At 36.5% G+C, this 20072-nt stretch overlaps 1 protein-coding gene across 3 annotated transcripts; it reads left to right on the top strand.

Moving 5' to 3' along the window:
• Positions 1-195: 195 nt before the first annotated feature.
• LOC115986726 (telomere repeat-binding protein 5-like) lies at positions 196-6967 on the top strand. 3 transcript variants are annotated; one of them, XM_031109996.1, is made up of 10 exons: positions 196-527; positions 1950-2151; positions 2280-3117; positions 3262-3471; positions 3579-3641; positions 3744-3823; positions 4184-4425; positions 5010-5327; positions 5673-5736; positions 6402-6967. In XM_031109996.1, the coding sequence occupies exons 2-10, from the start codon at positions 2071-2073 to the stop codon at positions 6570-6572; spliced, it is 2067 nt and encodes a 688-aa protein (XP_030965856.1). In that variant the 5' UTR covers positions 196-527; positions 1950-2070; the 3' UTR covers positions 6573-6967. The 3 variants fall into 3 exon arrangements, with proteins under 3 accessions (XP_030965856.1, XP_030965853.1, XP_030965860.1); XM_031109993.1 differs by having other exon boundaries at positions 197-527; positions 2277-3117; XM_031110000.1 differs by lacking the exon at positions 196-527 and having other exon boundaries at positions 2064-2151; positions 2264-3117.
• Positions 6968-20072: the final 13105 nt, after the last annotated feature.

Genomic DNA, 20072 nt, shown 5'->3' with positions numbered 1-20072 from the left:
TGTCATGATCTAAACACAGTTTTGGTGGGTCACCCAATCGCGAAGAACCGGTCTTAAGGTAGTTTTCGCACTGACCTGCTATATAGCCAGTAAACTTTATAAGTGATTTTAACCCCCAAAAAAAAAAAAAAAAAAAACTTTATAAGTGATAACCGGTAGGTCCGGTAACAAGGGGGTCAATGGTATAAGTGCTGGGGGTTTAAGCAAAAGGTTGAGTGGTTTTCAGAGGGTTTTGCATTTTGGTGATCAGAGAGAGAGAGTTTTTTTTTTTTTTTAGAGAGAGAAAAAATGGGTATTGTTTAAAACAAAGAATTAATCGATTTTTTTTTTCTGGGAAAATATGGGATAGAAAATGATGGAAAGTTTTTTAGTGATGGGAAGAAAATTCTGATTTATTTTTTTATTTGTTGAATTCTCCGACAATTCGCCGATCTTACTTTCGCCGGAAAATTCTTAACAGTTTCGCCGGAATTCCAGTTTTCTACGGAAAAAGTTTCGAACTTTGCAAGAAGAATTGTTGTGTGGAGGTGAGTATGCGGAGTTTTTTGTTTTGCATGGATAGGTCTAAAGGTTGTGTTTTTATGTGGGTTTTATTGTAAAGGCGGGGTTTTTCTTGAATTGGGTGTTTGGTTGCTAAGAAAACGTGGGAAAATGATAGGGAAACTTGTAAATGTACGTGCAATTCAACTGCCAAACTTCTATACGATTTCAAAATTTTAATTTTTTTTTTGTTAGATATTTTGATGAGTCAAATGGATCTTCATTTGTTTTTGTTAATCTGATTTTCACTCTGAATTTCGTTACTTTTTGGCCTTTTTGTTTGGTTAAGTTGTGTTTGTTCGAAGTTCAGGTTTTGATGGTTTCGATCTGAGATTCTGGTGGGTTTTATATCGTTCAGAAGAAAATTTGATAGAAAAATTTAAAATTATTTTTTGGAAATGATCCAGAATTTTACTTTTCAGTTGTTTTTGGCTAAAATTGTTAAGACTGTTTCTTCAAGATCGGTCTTTTACGAGGGTTTTAGATCTCTTAAAATTCTATTTGGTTTGATTTGTGTCCAATTTTTTTCTTAGTAAAATGTTTTAGATTATTTTGCTTAGGTCCTCTATATCAGGGTTTTGTTGTGGTTTATGAATTTCTTTTTCTTGAACAGTTATTCCCTCTTTTTCTGTTTCTCTTGAAAAGGAAAATCCTTGATATTTATTTCTGGAATTTACCGAAACTGAGTAGGGATGTGTGGGTTTCATTTGTTTATTTTTGAAGCTGAAGCATACTTATTTCTGACAAGTTGTTATTATCTTTTTGATACCTGAAACTTCTGCCATTGGTTGTCAAAATTTTAAATTTTGTTGTTGGATTTTATGTTTTTTTCGTTTACTGATGAATTGTGGACTTGGGTTGCTATGAACATGATGTTGGTTGCAAGATCACGTGGATCTGTTGGAAGTTACTGAATTGTATCTTTGCTTCTATTACTTCTTTTTTGGTTGGCAATTGTAAACTAATTTCTCCATTTTCCATTTCTATGAACTTGTATTGGTTGGGTTTGGTTGGATGGAATCAAGGCCTTGGGATTGGAACCGGAGGCCTGCAATTTAATAGAAACTCTGTATATTTCAAACTGGAAAAACAATCACACTATAAATTGTGAAAAGCAAAGAACTTTGGTTGTTATGGAACTGGATTTTAATCCAAATGCAATTCTGTTCAACCAAATGCATTGTTATTGTTTTTATTATTATTATTATGCTGTTTGGTATTTTCCTAGTTTCGATTGACATATTTTAAGTCATTTAGATATTGAAGGATTTATTTTTTTGATTAGTTTTTATTTATGGATGCATAAATAGCGCATGGGTTGCTTTTTACCAATCTAACTGTTATTGGCTTTACATTAAATCTTGTCAACAATGTTATCAGACTCATCCCTTGTGGTGATTTTTCATCAGGGTCTTATCTCTTGATTCTGTGAGCTTGGACGACTGGTGAAGTGCACATTTGTTGAAAATGGATCCAAGATTGCTGGTACTTTGTGTTTGATATATCCTTCTTTGTTATGATTTCTGAGATATGGTGTTAGAGAAGAGGTTAGACTATGGATTCATTGGCTATCAGGTGCCTCCCATGCCTCGAGCCACCAGATCAGCGAGGGTAAATATATGCTGTTATACTAATGTTGCAAATTGTTGCAATTTATCTAATTTTGTTTTGGGTCTTTTTTTTTTTTTTTTTTGAAACGCTGATCCATATGATTGATATTTAGTTTTGTCTTTTAGAAGAGGGGAACGTTTAGAAAGAGAACTGAAGACAATCAAATGTGTGCATTTGACTTACTGGCCACCGTAGCTGGTAATATGTTTGAGAAAGAGAGTTCGCCAACGACTAGTAATACATCAAATGAAAAAAATCGGTGTGCGATTGTTCAAAAAGCATGGGAGAATGAAGATAAACCAGTGAAAATTGAACCTTCTTTTCAAGAAAGTAGTGATAAGAGAGTTTTAGTCTCTGAGCTTGTCCATCAAGCTGGTGATCAAAACTTTAGTTACAGGGAATCCCCACTTCCTCAGAATGATGTCCATTCAGGATTAGCTTCTGTAGTAACAACTGATTGCTCAGAGATCTTTGTTGCGGAGAAGTTGGTGAATGGAGAAAACAATAATGAAATGGGAAGTTTTACTAGTAATGCAGATTTAGGCTTCTCTGGCTATAGGGATTCTGGTAATTGTAAATTAGATTGTGAAAATAAATTAGTTATAAAAGATGACCTGCACAAGACTGGGAAGGTACCTGTTGGTGTTGGGGCTGATATGTGCAGTTTGGAGGATCCAGTGGTTTGTGATGGGAGACCTCCAGCACTAGTCAGTTCTGATAGCAGTGTCAAGGTACCTTTGTGTGGGGACCACATTCCCTGTAGCTCTTTTCCCGCAATTCGGGATGATGTAAAAATAGTTAGTAGAGATGATGACGAAAATTCCTCTGGGTGCACTCACCCTAGCACCATAGCAAAGTCCATTAGGCCGGTATCACGCATTGCAGACCGAAGAATAAGGAAGATTTTGGCTTCAAAGTATTGGAAGGTATCTTCGAAATTGAAGGAAGAGACGCTCTCTAATGTTGGTAAGTTGCTTAATTTGAATGTGGTGGGTTTTTTTTTTTTTTTTTTTTTTTTTTTTCACTTTTGATTTCTGGTTAAGTGTCATTACCTCAACTTCTATGTTCTGTTCTTTTAAATTGATTTTTTTTTTCGTTTGATGTCTTTAGATGGGGATTTGAAGCTCATTTGCCGCAATAGGAAGGGCTATTATAAACGCCAAAGATCTCAAATGAATATTCCTTTTAAAAAGAGGAAAATTTTTCAGCGTAGCTCAGTTTTGAATTCTGATCGATGGATTAGCTATGAGCGCAATTCTCATTCAACTGAGAAGGGCATCAATGGAGATGATTTAGGTTCATGTCTGAAGATGCATGGAGGTCTGTTTTGAACCACTTTCTTTTTGGTTTGAATTAATCTTCTCGTTAGTGTGTGGCATTTTTTGCTCTCTACATTTCTTTTTCTAAATATCAAAATCATCATGCAGCATCTGGGACATCATCCTCAGTAGTAGGTCAACATACTTCAATTCAATCTAGGGATTCTTATGGTATGAGAATGTTTAATAGAGTTATTCATGTATGCTCTTTTGACTTGATTGGTTTCTGACATTAAGAAGTTTATGCACTAAAGTGTTATTTCTTTTACTCAGTGAAGCTTAGGATAAAGTCTTTCAGGGTGCCGGAGCTTCTTATTGAGATGTCAGAAACTGCAACTGTTGGGTCTTTGAAGGTATAATGAACTTTTAATTTTTGATAAAACATCATGTAGCTACTTCATATTATGCCTGCCTGCCTGCCTGGTCCTTTTACTCCCTAAGAGGGTGAGTCATTCAATATCCTGAAATTCTTAGCTCATGTGCCATTGTGAAACTAGGACATTGTTTTTAAGAAGTCCAATGTCACTTATGCAGAAGCACACGTATCTGCATTTTCTGCATACATATTATTTTAGGACATGGGGCAACGAGCTGTGGGGACTCCTATATTCTGTATTTCCTTACATCAAGTTATTGGTGTTTGTGTGCATAAATTACCATATTAGCCACTTGGTTTCAAGTGTGTAGTCTGATGTTGTGTAAATGTTCTTTAGAGGGCTGTTATGGAGGCAGTGACTTCCATACTTGGAGGTGGATTACGTGTTGGTGTACTTCTTCAGGGAAAGAAGGTTAGAGATGACAATAAAACTCTACAGCAGACAGGAATTGCTCATGATTACCCTCTGGATGCTTTGGGTTTTACCCTGGAGCCTAACCCTGCACAAAATCCCCCACCATTATGCCCCAGAGATTCTTCCTGCATGCTTCCTTGTGACGCGCCTCAGCCTTTAACAAGGTAGTGTGAATTCACTCTGAACTTTTTGGAACTAGCCCTCATTTAGTCTCTTCTCAGTCAATCCTCAAACTTGCTAGTTGTTTAGCTTAATTTATTGTTGTTCAACTGAATTTTCAGTCATTTGCTCATTGTCAAAGTTAATTATGCTAAAAATCATTAAGTAAAAGTGTAGTTTCTGTGCTGGAGTTTGTTTTCTAGAAAGAGAGATTTAAATGAATGGAAAGTGGAAACCTTTCTTATGTTGTCAAAATGCTCATGCAGAATTAATGTGTGCTGCAATTGAGTTGTTGTTAAATTAGCACAGCTCCTCAAGATTTGTACCATTTCTTTCTGTGGTTTGCAGCAAATTGTACACTATCATACTGGTTTATTCTTGTGTAAAATGATTTGATGCTGTGTTGTCTCCAAAATAGATTTTTTTCTGTTACATAATCCACTTATTTGCAACAGTGAGACTGATTCTTTCATATTGGATAGTCTGGTTGTTATATTAGGGTTTCTTCCAGACCCAAAGTAGGTAAATGAGTTGCAGTCAGCTTATGTTGCAATGATCTTTTTTTTATTTTTATTTTTTATTTTTTCAGGTATCCACTTGATTCAACTGTAGTTCATCAGGGCGATTCTCATGCCTCTCCTGAACCTCATGCAGCCAATTTAGGCACCTTCATTGAAAGTGATCATGATTCAGCACCTTCTCCTACTGACACATCAGTTGACAAAAGTACCACAGATTCTAAAGCTCTGGTTGCTGTATCAGCAATGGATGTGGATACATTAGCTGTGGTTCCAGTTCACCGGAAATTGAAGCGTTCTGAAATGGCACAGCGTCGAATCCGTAGACCATTTTCTGTCACTGAAGTGGAAGCACTGGTTCAAGCGGTTGAGAAACTTGGAACTGGAAGGTAGGTTTGATGATAATCAATCTAGGAACTATAAGCAGCTGTTTGAGCTTCAGTCAGCCTGAATTTTTCCTATTTGCTAAATTTTGAATGGCCTTGTGCCACTTCACAATGCCTAATTAAATTTTAATTAATCAGGCCCATGGCTCTGCCTATTGTCTACCTCTGTGAAAAAGCATGTCTAGTTTCTTATGTTGCGGTTCTTAGGTTTTGCGCTGCATTTTATTTTGGGATGACTGGGATTGTGATAGATATGATTTTTGAGCCAGCTGTTTTGATGCTCTTGTTATCTTATAAAATATCCCTTTGCTTCAAAATGGAGTTTTAAAAGGCTTTCTTAATTTGTAGGTGGCGCGATGTTAAATTACGAGCTTTTGATAATGCAAAACATCGAACTTACGTGGATTTGAAGGTATTGAGCTTTTTTGCTACCTTATCGAAAATCTCTAAGACAGTACTGTTTTTTCTTGGACTAGCTTACTGGGAAGTTTATACATCATGCTGACTGAAATTTATGGCTATTTTTCCTAATTGGACTCTTGCTAAATTCATGACTCTCATTTGATGAGGCTGTTAGATTGTTTCATGGCCGTTGTATTTTACTTGTTTTAAATTTCAAAAAGATTTTAAATTTCAAAAAGATAACTTTAAGACTTTGGGGCCCCCACTGAGTACTTTGATTAATCTATTCAGGCAAATGGTTGCTTGTATCACAGGCTAATGATTAGCTAGTTCTTTATAGTTTATAGCTTTATCTGTAGCTTTAGCTTTTCAAGCACAGCTCTCTTCAAGGAATCTTTTCAATCCTAATCCCTTACGACTTCTTGTGTACACTTTTTTTTTTTTAAATGTAGTCCTATCTCTCGTTACTAAAATGCCCTTCATTAGATGACATACAGTACCCACTTTTTCCTTTTCCTTTTGCTTACTATATTGCCAAGTGAATCTTGTGTAATTGGCTTAGAGTAAAAAAGTGTAGCATGAGTTGTATTTTGAATCTTATTGGTAGGTAACTTTTTAGGTGCTGGCATGTGATTTGTGAGTTTTGATTGTGATGGTATTTTTGGGGGTTTGTAGGATAAGTGGAAAACTTTGGTGCACACGGCAAGAATATCCCCTCAGCAAAGGAGGGGAGAGCCTGTTCCCCAAGAGCTCTTGGATAGGGTCCTATGTGCCCATGCTTACTGGTCCCAACAGCAAGCAAAACAACAGCTCAAACCGCAGCCAGAGACTTGCCTTCTCCTCTGAAGAATGAGATGGGTTTAGAAGAGAGGGATGTCTGTCTAGGTGACTCTAATTGTTCATTTCTGTAAAATTTGTTATGATGTTGTAAAAAGTAATGAGAAAAAAGAAAAATAGAAGTATGAAGAAGAAGTATATTGTAATATTGTAGTTGCTCTAGCCATGGTTCTTTCCCTGTGTGGAGAGAGGCCTTGCACTCGTAAATAGTTCAAGGAATAAGTGCTTGCTAACCCGAATTCATTCCATGCAAAGATGATGTTATTTTCTTATCTTTGCATTTTCTTTTTTTTTAGCTGTTCATAATTTAATTGTTAGCGCTTGTATATTGTTACCATTTATTGTTCGGATTAGTTAAATGTTGAATACTATTTTAATGGTGCATTTTCTTTTTCTGTATTAAATTATTGGAGCTATAACTTTTATTAGGAACTTTGTACTGATTGTTTATTATAACTATCGTAATATATAGCCAACATCTTATTAGGGGAAGCATTATTGTCATGTGATGCCAAATTGGTACTTCTGAATTATGTCAATATCCCAGTATGATAATGTGTCCAACATCAAAGAATTCTTTATTCGAGTTTGACCTAACTGGCTTCTTGGGACTTAAGCCAAACAGAAGTTAACAAAAAGGCGGGCAAATTAAGGCTGTGTTTGTTTTGGTGTAAAACCATTTCAGGAAATGATTTTACACCTCATCAGCTATTTGGTTGCGCATAGAAAATAGAATTTTCCGGAAAAGCATTTCATTTGACCTTGTGTTTTATGGCTTTGACTCGGAAATTGGTTTACATTTCTATTTTCACTTCAAACCATTTTCGGACTCAGACGCGCAGAGAGAGAGAGAGAGAGAAGAGATAGAGCTCAAGCACAGACACACGATCGGTGATGTCCAAAACCCATCCTCGTCAGTGATGCCCAGAAGCCTAGAAGCCATTCTTGCCAGTGATGCCTAGAACCACCCCTCGACACACAGCCCCGCCGTCGCATGCAAGCCACTCCGCCGACCCATCCCTCATCCTTACCGGCCCATCCCTCATCCTTGTCCTCACCGACCCACTTCCATCGACGCATCCCTCGTTCGAACCAACCCATACCTTCAAATCAAGTTTTACGGATTGAAAAGTCACCGCCAAACACAAATCGGAGTCTTGTTATCTCGTTCTCGTCGCCGCTAAAGCTTGTCGTCAATGCCAAACACAAATCGGAGCCTTGACCCGATTTCAATCTCTCACTCTTTCTTCCTCCCCCTTTCTGTTTGACCGAGTTTGAAAGTTTAATGGTTTTATTTTGATTTTTGTTTCTTTCAAAAGTTTACATCTTTCAATTTTCTATTATAAATTTGTTTGGAAGCTGAGAAAATAGTTGCGAAAATATGAGAAACCAGTAGAAAATTTGTATTTTTCAGAATATTACCAAACACTTGAAAATATTTTCCAATATAATTTTCAAAATGCAACCAAACACTAAAAAAATATTTTCCTTTCCGGAAAACATTTTCATCTGAAAATATTTTACATTCAACCAAACGCAGCCTAAAGTTATATTAGGATGGGAGTGAGACCTTTACGGAGGCACATGAGTGCATGTATTAGAAAATGAGGTTTAACCGTTATATAAGTTCATTTGGGGTTTTTAGATCCACTTGCTTTCATACAAAATGGGTCTCACAATGGAATCTAGGTGCTTATTGAAAGCAATGATTAGCACAAGTTCTACCCAACAAAAAAAAAAAAAAAAAATGCAGTGTCGGACCTATTGAAATATATATATATATATATATATATTGTAAGGGCACGTTTTGCTCCCAAAGCCCAAGTGAAATGGACAGGCCTAAAGAGCTCAAAACAATGAATTTGTAAAGAGTGGGCTAGAAACTAAATTTCAATAAGTTGGACAACGATCACAGTAGGCTAATTGTTACTAGCAAGTATAAACAAACGGTTTTGGTAAGGAAAATCCTCCTCGGCAATGTCCGAGAAAGGTTGTTCTTATATAGTTTTCTTAAATTTAATTACAATTACAGTTCTTGAGTGTACATGGATTTTTCTATAGATTATCAGATGATCCCTTTACAATGAGATTTTTCTTCTTTATATTCCTCTTCCTTACTTCATCTCAACCTTCCATGTGTAGATCAGATTGCTGGCTTTGATACTTGGCCCATCAGCACTTTCCTGAAGTCTTGGTGGTTAGCTGTAAAGCTGAATGTTACTATTTAGGTATTACCTCCACATTAATACTGGCTTTGATACTTGTCCCATCAGCAATTTCCTGAAATCTTGGTGGGTAGTTGTAAAGCTGAATGTTGCTATTCAGGTATTACCTCCACATTAATGCGGCTAGGGGGTTAGCTACAGAGCATTCGATGCGGTGGTAGCAGCTTTCTTCTTAGATATTTCCTAACTCTCTTTTGTCTTATCACCATCTAATGTTTATCCCTAACAGCATGATCGTTTGTTGTTTTGTTCTTGATGAAAGGTTGGACTTATGACCTCTACTCTGTTTAGCCGAGAAGGTACTTCACCTTGGACAACATTTCCAACTCCTCATGACCAAACCCCTTCCACGGACCATTGTCCTGTAGGCCTCCATCATCATTACCTGTCCTCAAATTACTTGATGTCCTCGGACACGGCCCACGGCCCAATAACCATATTTGGGTCCTTTATCCCTATAATAGCCCATCAAAATTCCACTCTTTTGCTCCTCAGGAAAAAAAGGGGATTTCGATTTCCTAGTGACTGCTTTCCTCACACTTATGTCATTTCTTTTTGTGTAGGTGTTTTTTCAACTGCAAAGAGGCACGCTCTTGACGCTTCGACATCCAGGATGCTTCAACATTTATTTCATTCGGCGCCTTGTCCCCCATGTCCTACGGTATGATGGAGATCCTACGGTGGAGAAATTTTATGGGGATTTGGGTGGGAACTCTCCCGCTCACTTTTCCCCTCCTTATATATATTACTTGAAGATTCTTGCCGTTCCACTTTTTGCATCTTTAACTCTCAAGAACTAGTCTGAGGAGCCCTTCTTCACTTTCATAAGTTACCTTTAGCATTTCTTCTTAAATTTAAAACCTTTTCTTCCTCGGCCTCTTTAATTTCACCTCATTTCCCTGACATCTTCAATTATCTTTCAAATGGGTAGATTTGCAAATTTAGTAGACACCCCAGAGGGTATAGAGAGCTTTAAAGCCCGCTACCGTATTTCGCCTAGGGTTTCCACCAGGTATTTTCGCCGAGGGAAATGGCATGCCTTGAGGCAAGAAGGTGAAGTAGTAATCCCTATGATTGCCTTTATAGAGGGAGGGATGAGAATCCCTATGGGTAGAGTGACTAGGGACTACCTTATTACTCATAGACTTTCTCCTACCCAGTGTGCCCCTAACGTGTTTAGGATTTTAGGTAGCGTAGATGCCCTTAACAAAAAGATAGGTGTGAACCTCACCCATCACAACGTTAATTGGATATACAATCGTCAACACCTCAAAGGCCAAAAGTATTATCTGAAAACCAGGGTCCCTGTAGTCAGCCTGATATCGTGTCTCCCTGATACTAACAAGGGTATGGATAAAAATTTCCTAATTGTCTTAGGGGAGTGGCATGATAGACTTCATTGCCTAACACGAGATGGGACTTTAGGTGGGGTGTTTAGGTTTAGGTTTACTACTCTAACAATACCCCTTACTAATAATTTTTGTGTTCATTTCTTCTGTTTCATTTGCAAATTGGTTCTTATTTTTCCTTCTGTTATATTCTAACCATGTTTTTCTTTTTGGTGAATTTGCATATAAGTACTTTGCAATTTCAACTTCAGTCTCGTCAACAAACCTGACTTGACAAGAATATTGAAGGTTGAGATCTTTGTTCACACTGATGGACAGTTAAGAGCAGCCCACATCATCCTCGGTAATGATCCCATCTCTGCTAGCTTTCAAGCCCCCAAATACGTTATCAAAGTGAAAGACCCTCGCTTACACCAAATCAACATCACAGTACTGGGCTTTCTTACTAGTCTTGCTCCAGAAGGCACACAATTGGTGGAGTTGCCCTTTTAACGCACTGCTGAGGAAGAAGTAACCCCTTCTCTTCAAGCAGAGTACAATCCTTGAGGAACAAAACTAAAGAATCCATCCAGCTAGGCCCGAACTTAATCTTGTGAACCTAGTCCTTCTCCTTCTTCTCCTCAGTAGGCTTATGCAAATCCTCAACAAGTATAACTCGAGGTAAGCCTTGTGTAGAGGAAGTTACCAAAGTAGCCAGAGAATCTGCATGTGTATTTCTACTCCTAGGGATTTGCTGCAAAGTGAAAAATTCAAAACTTGTTTGCAAGCGCCTAGCTTGATTCAAATACTCTTACCTTCTCAAATCCTTAGCTTCCAACTCTCCCTTTACTTGGCCCACCACCAACCTCGAGTCCGAGAATACTTCCAATGCCTTTCCTCCCATTTTTTGAACTATAGCCATCCCTACCAACAGAACTTCATACTCGGTTTTATTATTCGTGGATGAGAAACCTAACCTTAAAGACTTCTCAACAGTAATCTTTTCTGGGGACACTACAACCAGCTCTACCCCAGATCCTCTTTGATTAGCTGCACCATTAACATACAATTTCCAAGATGAGGGTCCTTGTAGGGAGATTGCTTCATCTGGTTTTCTTCCCAAGTTTTGTTCCTTGTCCTCAATCTCTACTGGGGATTCAGTAAATTCTGCCACCAAATCTGTAAGAACCTGGCCATTAATAGAGGTCCGAGGCATATACTTGATATCAGAGGCTCCTAAAATTGTTCCCCATTTGGAAATTCTCCATGTATAATCAGCCCTTTGAAGCAATGATTGAAGAGTAAGTTAGGTTAAAACCACAATTGAGTGAACTTGGAAATAATGAGGGAGTTTTCGTGTGGCATGCACCATGGCCAAAATAGCCTTCTCCAACGACAAGTAAACCTTTGCTTCATGCAATGACTTGCTCATGTAATAAACTAGCTTTTGTACTTCGCTGTCCACCCTTATCATCACTAAGCTAACTGCATAAGAGGCCACAACAATATAGGCAAAAAGAACCTCTTCCTCTTCAGGCCTAGACATAATGGGTGGCCGAGAAAGATAATCCTTCAATTGTTGAAAAGCCAAGGCATGCTCTTCACTCCACTCAAATCCTTTCCATTTGTGCAACAATTGGAAGAAAGACCTACATCTGTCAGTGGACCGTGAAATAAATCGGTTCAGGGCTGCAGTCATTTTTGTCAACTTCTGGACTTCATTGGGATTCTGAAGAGGTTGTAGGTTGTTAACTGTCTTAATTTGATCAGGATTAACTTCAATTCCATGATGAGTGATCATATAACCCAGAAATTAGCCTGAACTGATGTCAAAAGAACACTTAGAAGCATTAAGGCGTAATTTGTGCTTTCATAGTACTTCAAAAATACTTTCGAGGTCATTTACATGCTTGGACTCCACCTTGCTCTACATCACCATATCATCTATGTAGACTTCAATATTCTTGCCAAGCTAAGGTTCAAACATCCTAGTTACCAACCCCTGATAAGTGGATATTGCATTCTTCAGTCCAAAGGGCATCACCTTGTAATGGTAATTCTCAGTGGGTGTAACAAAAGCAGTCTTCTCCTTATCGCCCAGAGCCAATGGTATTTGATGGTACCCCTGAAAGGCATCTAAAAAGCTCATTTGAGGATGACCAACTGTTGCATCCACTAATTGGTCTATCCGAGGTATCGAGAAGGGATCTTTGGGGCAAACCTTGTTTAGATCAATAAAGTCCACACATACTCGCCACTTCCCATTCTTCTTCTTTACCACAACTGTATTGGCCAACCACTCAAGATAAAACACTTCTTTTATTGTTCCTACCCGCTTAAGTTTGATCACCTCTTCCCTAACAGCATCAAAATGCTTTTTGGAAGAACGCCGAGGTGGTTGTTTCTTAGAGGTGATAGATGGATTAACATTTAGGTGATGACAAAAAAAATTTGGATCCACACTAGGAACTTCAAAGGCACTCCACGCAAGCACATCAACATTCTTCCTAAGGAAAACAACAAGTTCTTCATTCTCCGGAAAAGGTAACTAAACTCCCACTTGGAAAAACTTCTCCTTATCATTATCAACGACGATTTTTTCTAACTCTTCACACTTTACCCCTTCTACCACTGCATCCGTGGATGGGACGGTTCTCCTTGATTGCTATAAGTCTCTTTTTGCAGAGGTAGAGGATTCACCTTCAGACTGATGTCTAATTACAACCACTAAATACTGTCTAGCCATAGATTGACTTCCGATCAGCTCCTCAACTTGATCTTTTAATGGATACTTCACCTTCAAGTGTAAGGTGGAAGAAACAGCTCCCATGGCGTGAAGCCAAGGTCTTGCCATAATAGCAGTGTAGGGGGAATATGCATCTATCACAATGAAATCCACCTCCATGACTTCTGACCCTGCCTGAACAGGTAATCTAATTTGGTCCTTTAGGATGACTGTCTTCCCATCAAACCCCACTAAAGGAGAATCATAGTAGGCCAGGTCCTCAGGCCTCAGCCTGAGCCCCTTGTAAAGATTAGGGTACATGATCTCTACACCACTGCATTGATTTACCAAAACCCTCTTCACATCATACCCTCCAATTCTAAGGGTAACCATCAGGGTATCATCATGTGGCTATAGGGTTCTCACCTTATCCTTATCAGAAAAACTTAGGGCTGGTCGGATTTCCATTCTACCCTCTTAGGATCAGGGATCAGGTCCTCAGCATATGGCCAAGCACTAGACATCACCCTGAATGGATATGAATCAGTCCTACTTGGGGTAGCAAGAATAACACTGATTGTCCCCAAGGGTGGTCCTGAAGAAGCATCCCTTTGGTGTGCCGACCCTTGCTGGCTCCGTTGTCCATTGGGCTGGTACATGAATTGTTTTAGTTTCCCAATTTTGACCAGTTGCTCCAAATGATCCCATAGAGTCCTACATTCTTCTGTAGTATGTCCTCAGTTTTGGTGGTATTGACAGTAAAGGCTTTGGTTGCGTTTTGTGGGGTCCCCACCCATCTTATTTGGCCACTTGAAGTATGACTCATTCTTTATTTTCTCCAAGATTTTGTGCACAGGCTCTCTAAACACAGTGCTAACTACTTAGGCAGTTGTAGGTCCAATATGCACAGCAAAATCTCTCATGGGTCGATTGTTGTTGTACCTCTCCGATCTAAAATCCCTTCGGTCTTGGGAAACTACTTTAGCCTTTCCCTTTCCTCGTTGTTGATCCTCCTCTACTCGTTAATACTCAATAATTCGATCCATGAGCTGACGTACACTCCTAGCAGGTTTCCTTGTCAAAGACTTCCTTAAATTGTGTTTGGCAGGCAAGCTGATCTTGAAAGTTCTTATTGCCACATTATCAAAATTTCCATCTATTTTGTTTAACATCTCCCAATACCTGTCAGAATACGTCTTCAGGGTCTCCCCTTCTCGCATGGCCATAGATAGCAAGGAATCCAAGGGACGAGGAACCCTACTACAAGTAACAAAACGGGCTCTAAAGGCCCTAGGAAGCTCTTGAAAGGAATTGATTGAACTTTCTTTCAAACCATCGAACCATCTCATCACAACTGGCCCTAAGTAGATGGGAACACCTTGCACATCAAGGTCTCATTCTTTGAGTGAACAACCGTTCTTTGATTAAAATGGCTGACATGCTCCACAGGGTCTGTCCTACTATTATACATGGTAAACGTTGGTTGAGTAAACCGCTAACGAAGTTTTCCTCTTTTAATCCTCCGTGTAAACGGTGATTTAGAAATTTGGCGTAGGGCCCTACTCATAGCATCATTGCCTAGGCCCTTGCGAGATGGACTTTTGCTTCTCTGCCTATAGTGGTGGTCCTCATCACATGAAAAAGACTCATTGGGGGAGTCCTTGATCTGGGCCTGTAGCTATCATCATTATCATCCTTAGAGGAAGGCTCTAAGCTTGAAGGAATCCCTCTCCATCGCTTACGGCGTAACTTCATAAGTGGTCTATCTCCAACTACATGTTCCTAGTGTTTTCTCCATGGGACACATGACTCCTACTTCTAGAATGACTCATATTTGTATGGGTGGTGTGTACACTAACCTCACGGTCTCTCCTTCGCTCAAGATTAAGAAATTGATCTTGACGTTGGGATCCCACAGATTCTTCACGGTTTGGCCCAGAACCTACCATGGTTGGGTGATGAACTCAAGAATGTTCGAAGTTTCCCACAGACGGCGTCAATTGTAAGGGCCTGTTTTGCTCCCAAAGCCCAAGTGAAATGGATAAAGGCCCAAAAAGCCCAAAATAATGAATTTGTAGAGAGTGGGCTAGAAACTGAATTTCAATGAGTTGGACAATGATCACAGTAGGCTAATTGTTACTGGCAAGTATAAACAAACGGTTTTGGTAAGGAAAATCCTCCTCGGCAATGTCCAAGGAAGGTTGTCTTATATAGTTCTCTTAAATTTAACTACAATTACAGTTCTTGAGTGTAAAATGATTTTTTTTACAAATTATCAGATGATCCATTTACAATGGGATTTTTCTTTTTTATATTCCCCTTCCTTACTTCATCTCAGCCCTCCACGTGTAGATCAGATTGCTGGCTTCGATACTTGTCCCATCAACACCTTCCTGAAATCTTGGTAGGTAGCAGTAAGGCTGAATGTTACTGTTCAGGTATCACATCCACATTAATGTGGCCAAGGGGTTAGCTGCAGAGCATTCAATGTAGTGGTAGCAGTTTTCTTCTTAGATATTTTCTAACTCTCTTTTGTCTTATCCCCACCTGATGTTTATCCCTGACAGCATGATCATTTGTTGTTTTGTTTTTGATGAAAGGTTGGATTTATGACCTCTACTCTATTTAGCCGAGGAGGTACTTCACCTCGGATAACACTTCTAACTCCTCATGACCAAGCCTCTTCCACGGACCATTGTTTTGTATGCCTCCGTCATCATTACCTGTCCTTGGACTACTTGATGTCCTCGGACACGGCCCACGGCCCAATAACCATATTTGGGCCCTTTATCCCTACACACACACACACACACATATATAATTTTTCATTTTGAATTTATCTATTGTTAGTGAGGTTACACAGGAAGAAATTTTTAAGAAACTAAAATTTAGTATTTGAAATAGAGTAAACTGCTGGGTTTAGTGTGTGCTAGTTTTTAGGAAATAATGTATCAAATGTGCGTGAAATATATTTAAATAGAGAGTGCTAATTTTTAGGAAAAAAGCTTTTTGGTAGTTTTTTTTGTTTTTGTTTTTGAATTTAGTTGAATTATAATTTTAACCAAATTTTTATTTTTATTTTTTTAAGAATAAGGATTATCTAATTAGATTAGGGGTATTTTTGACACTTTTCAAAGTCATAACTAACTTTTTGACATTTGGTTGAATTTTTAGACTTAGTTAATGGGTTAGGTCAATTGGGACTAGTTTGACATGAATGGATACATGCCAAATTAGTTATGGATTAGAAACTTATTAGCCCAAAACAGGTTGGTATCACTACCAACAAAAAAGAAAAAAGAAAAAAAGAAAGAAAAGGTCCATATAGGCCTTTTTTTTTGGTGGCGTTTCCAAAAAATATAGCTATATGTCACCTATTATGGTGGTTTTGGCTAACGCCACTATAAACCCTCAACCTATAGCGGTGTTTTTGATGGGTTGGTTAAATCTCGTCTCTCTCTCTCTCTCTCTCTCTCGTGAATTTTTTTTTAACATTTCTTTCAATAAAACCCCGTCTCTCTCTTTTGAGAGAGAGAGGGAGAGAGAGAGAGAGAGAGAGACGAATCTTAACATACTTTCAAATATCTTATTTTTTTTCCTTTTTATTTTTTTTTTCAAAACAAATAAAACGCCCTGATTATAGAAATTGAATAATACATTAGTTCTTATGTTTAGTCATGTTAGTCTACTATCAAATAATTCCACAAAACAAGAAAAGAAAATGCATATGCAGGTTATTCATAAAACATTAAATAAAGTTAATTCGCCTCTAAAAAAGAACGAAGTGTGTATTTAGATTAGTTTTTTGTTGAAAGTTGACAAAAGTATAGTTGTACTTAAAATAAATGAGGATTTATAAAGTTGTACATAAGCATATAATCTACAAACCTAAAAGAAAAATGCTAATCCAAACTTACACATATAGGTAAAGGGAAAAAAAAAAGCACTAAACAAAAACAAGAAAAAAAACAATTAACATGAAAATATATAATGAACTTATGAATAAACTACTCAATGATAGTAGTAGATTTAACATTGGAAATTATATATTTGAGAATTGCATATAACGTTGGCAAGTAGTGTCATTAATAATTTCATCTACAATATAGAAAATCTAATATAATTTTAGTATACAAACATATGTTGTAAATGAGTCGATAGAAAAATGAGTTGTCATTCTTATTACTGATATCCTTTTATTCATGAGGGTTCAAGTGGGTTAATGTGTTTGGGTCTAACTTTTGGGCTTTTTTTTTGGGTTCTTACACCCTTTACACAGTTATCCTTTATCTTGCGAAAAATTCAAATTTGGACCCTAAACAAAAGTCCAATCAAAGTAATAAATCACCAAATCTAAAAATAAATAAATAAAAATAGTCGAATCAACACAAATATTTTGGTGATGAATTGGGAAACCAATGAATAGCTCTTCAAAGAAAAAACAAATATGAAGATACCTAACCCTATAAGAAATTCACTATAGAAGAAACAATTTTAAAAGTTTAGACTTATAAAACCTTCGTAAAAAAAATGGAAAAGATTTACTTTCAAACTAGTTTGGAGTAAAATTATTGTAGCTCACCATGTGATAGTTAAAAGGATCATTCATGTATATTTTTAATCACTTGACATTTTTAATGAGTCATGTGATTTATTTAAGTAAGAAACTTAGATGGTATTATGAATCGTCACATAGTGGGTTGGAGGAGATTCCTCCAAATTAGTTTGGAGGAAATCTTTTTCCTTAAAAAAATATTCTCTATGTAACCTTAGCAAACACCCATTTACCTCCTAACATAGTGGTCCTAGAACTCTAAAATCCTTTTATTAAAATTTCCTCCACAATTAAACACATCAATAACAATCTAGAACTCTTGTGATACAAAGAACTATCTAGAGGTTTTGTACCAATGAACTTACTAGCAAAGGTTTAGGATATTTGTGTTTGGATAAACAACACTCATGATGTGTTAAACTCAAGGATAATCTCTTGATTAAGTCTCAAGGCAAGAAACTCTAAAAAGATCTCACAAGAAGAACAATCTGGGGAGGGGAATTTATAAATCTTTAGGCTCTAGGAGGTTTCTCTCTCTCTCTCTCTCTCCGTATATATAAACTAACAGAAAAAGAGTTGATTTATATAGAGAAAATTGAGTTAAACAAGCAACACATCAATGCCAGTTCACTATTCACACAATGTTAGTTAAGCAAGTGTAACTAAAAGGTCTCATGAACGAACAATTTAAGTTTTAGTTGAATAAAGGTCAAGCAAGTGTCTCGTGATTTTCTAAAACTTGAGTTCTAAAATTGTTATCCTTAGCTTAATTTAATACTAAGCAAAAATAATTAAAACCACCCTTACAACAATTGTCTTGACACAAGAATTTAACCAACAATCTATAACCTATATTTACAAAAAGTGCACTAAAGAATAGGAAAATATCATTAATAAAGTTAGGAGAAGAAAGTGATATGTATGCTCAAGCTATCTTAGTTAGACTATGGGCCTCATCCTTTTATTCTCCCCTTCTCAAATTATTCATATCCCAAAAAAAAAAAAAAAAAAACCCTAAAACCTTCGATCCCTTACATCTCTAAAAAAGAAAGATGGATGGTGGTTTGTTAGTACCTCAATCACTACACTACTTTAGGAGTTAATACTAAAAATACTTTTTTTTTTTTTTGTGTGGATAATTCCAAAATATAAATATATATATATATATATATATTTATATATATTTATATATATAGATAGGAACGGATTCAGGATTTCAAGCTAAGGGACAGGTTAGAGTATAAGCCACAAAAAGAAAAAAGAAAAAAGTGGACAAGTCCAAATTTTATAAGTTAGCAATGTGGGCAAGACCAAATTTTATTTTATATTTTATTTTTTAAATTTGTGTGACATTTTAATTATATGGGAAATTACAGTAAACCTATGCTTTTAAAAATTGGTACAGTCAAAGAACCGCAAAAGGGACTAGTTATCGATTTTATGGTTCTACCAGAATCGAACCAATGATGTCATAAATAATTTGATTAATAATTTTTAAATTATATAAATAAATAATAAGTTTTTTTTTTTTCATATACTAATAAGCTAATAGTAATAACTATGTATGTTTGAAAAATATATAACATCTTTTTAAAGAATTTATGTAAGTTTTTAGCATTTTATATCTTTATTTGCAAAATAAAAATAGCAAAATGTAATAAAGAGGATCTTTTTTTGTTTTGGTAAGAACAACAAAGAGGATCTTATATCTAGAAAAGTAAAATAACAAATCCACATTTTATATATAGTAAGTTTATAACTAAAATTAACAATAATGTAATAATAAATTTGTATTAAAATGAAATATTATTTAATATTTTAATATTTTATATTAAATATTATTGTACTTTTCTTATATATAATATAATATAATATATATTACTATATATATTTTTTTAATTATTAATACTTCATTATTTAATATTTTAATATTTTATATCAAATATTATTGTACATTTCTTATATATAATATAATATTATATATATCACTATATATTTTTGTTTAATTATTAATACTATGTAAGTCTGATAGGAGTAGTTAATCGACTTGGTATACTAATACTGAGTATGTGGTGTGAGTGTGTGAGTATTGTGCTTCTGTGTGTGTGTGTGTGAGAGTATGTTAGTGCTGAGCATATTAATTGGGAAGTTAGTTATAGGAAGTTGGTTAGGGTGCCAGCTGTATGTGCTAGCTAAGGGTTGACTAATGATTCTAACTGATTGTAACTACCAACTTGTACTTAACTATATATAACGTAGAGCTGTGAGAATGGGAGTTTAAGTTGAAATAATACCAATTTACTTTTGTTTCCTTCCTTCCTAATCTCTAAATCTCTCTCTAATCTTTCTATTCTCTAGTTTCTTTCCTTGGAGGTTGGTTCCCTCAAAGAACCCTTGAATACAACCACCATTTTGTAAGCTAATTCTATTAATTTGGTATCAGAGCCTACTCTGTCTTCATGGCAGAAACACGATCCTTGGCTGCTCTCAATGAGAAATACAACACTCTTTCATTCACTTCTGACCAGCATGAATAAGAAATATGAGGCATTCATTAGAAAATAGATGCTATGACTTCGGTGTTACAGACATTGATAGAAACTGTGCAAGGACTCACTGAAGCTGGAAATCAATGGCAACATGGGATTGCACCTTCATCTCCAGCTACTACAACAA

The sequence above is a fragment of the Quercus lobata genome, chromosome 1, assembly GCF_001633185.2.
Source record: "Quercus lobata isolate SW786 chromosome 1, ValleyOak3.0 Primary Assembly, whole genome shotgun sequence".
NCBI classification, from domain to species: Eukaryota; Viridiplantae; Streptophyta; class Magnoliopsida; order Fagales; family Fagaceae; genus Quercus; species Quercus lobata.
This window is presented reverse-complemented; position numbering and strand designations above follow the sequence as displayed.

What these genes read in the sequence shown, in the direction of transcription:
- LOC115986726 (XM_031109993.1), top strand. Translation starts at nt 2,071, where the DNA reads ATGGTGTTAGAGAAGAGGTTAGACTATGGATTCATTGGCTATCAGGTG. An exon ending in GAGCCACCAGATCAGCGAGG is followed by an intron (nt 2,152 to 2,276) that starts GTAAATATATGC and finishes TTTGTCTTTTAG; the next exon opens with AAGAGGGGAACGTTTAGAAA. An exon ending in GAGAAACTTGGAACTGGAAG is followed by an intron (nt 5,328 to 5,672) that starts GTAGGTTTGATG and finishes CTTAATTTGTAG; the next exon opens with GTGGCGCGATGTTAAATTAC.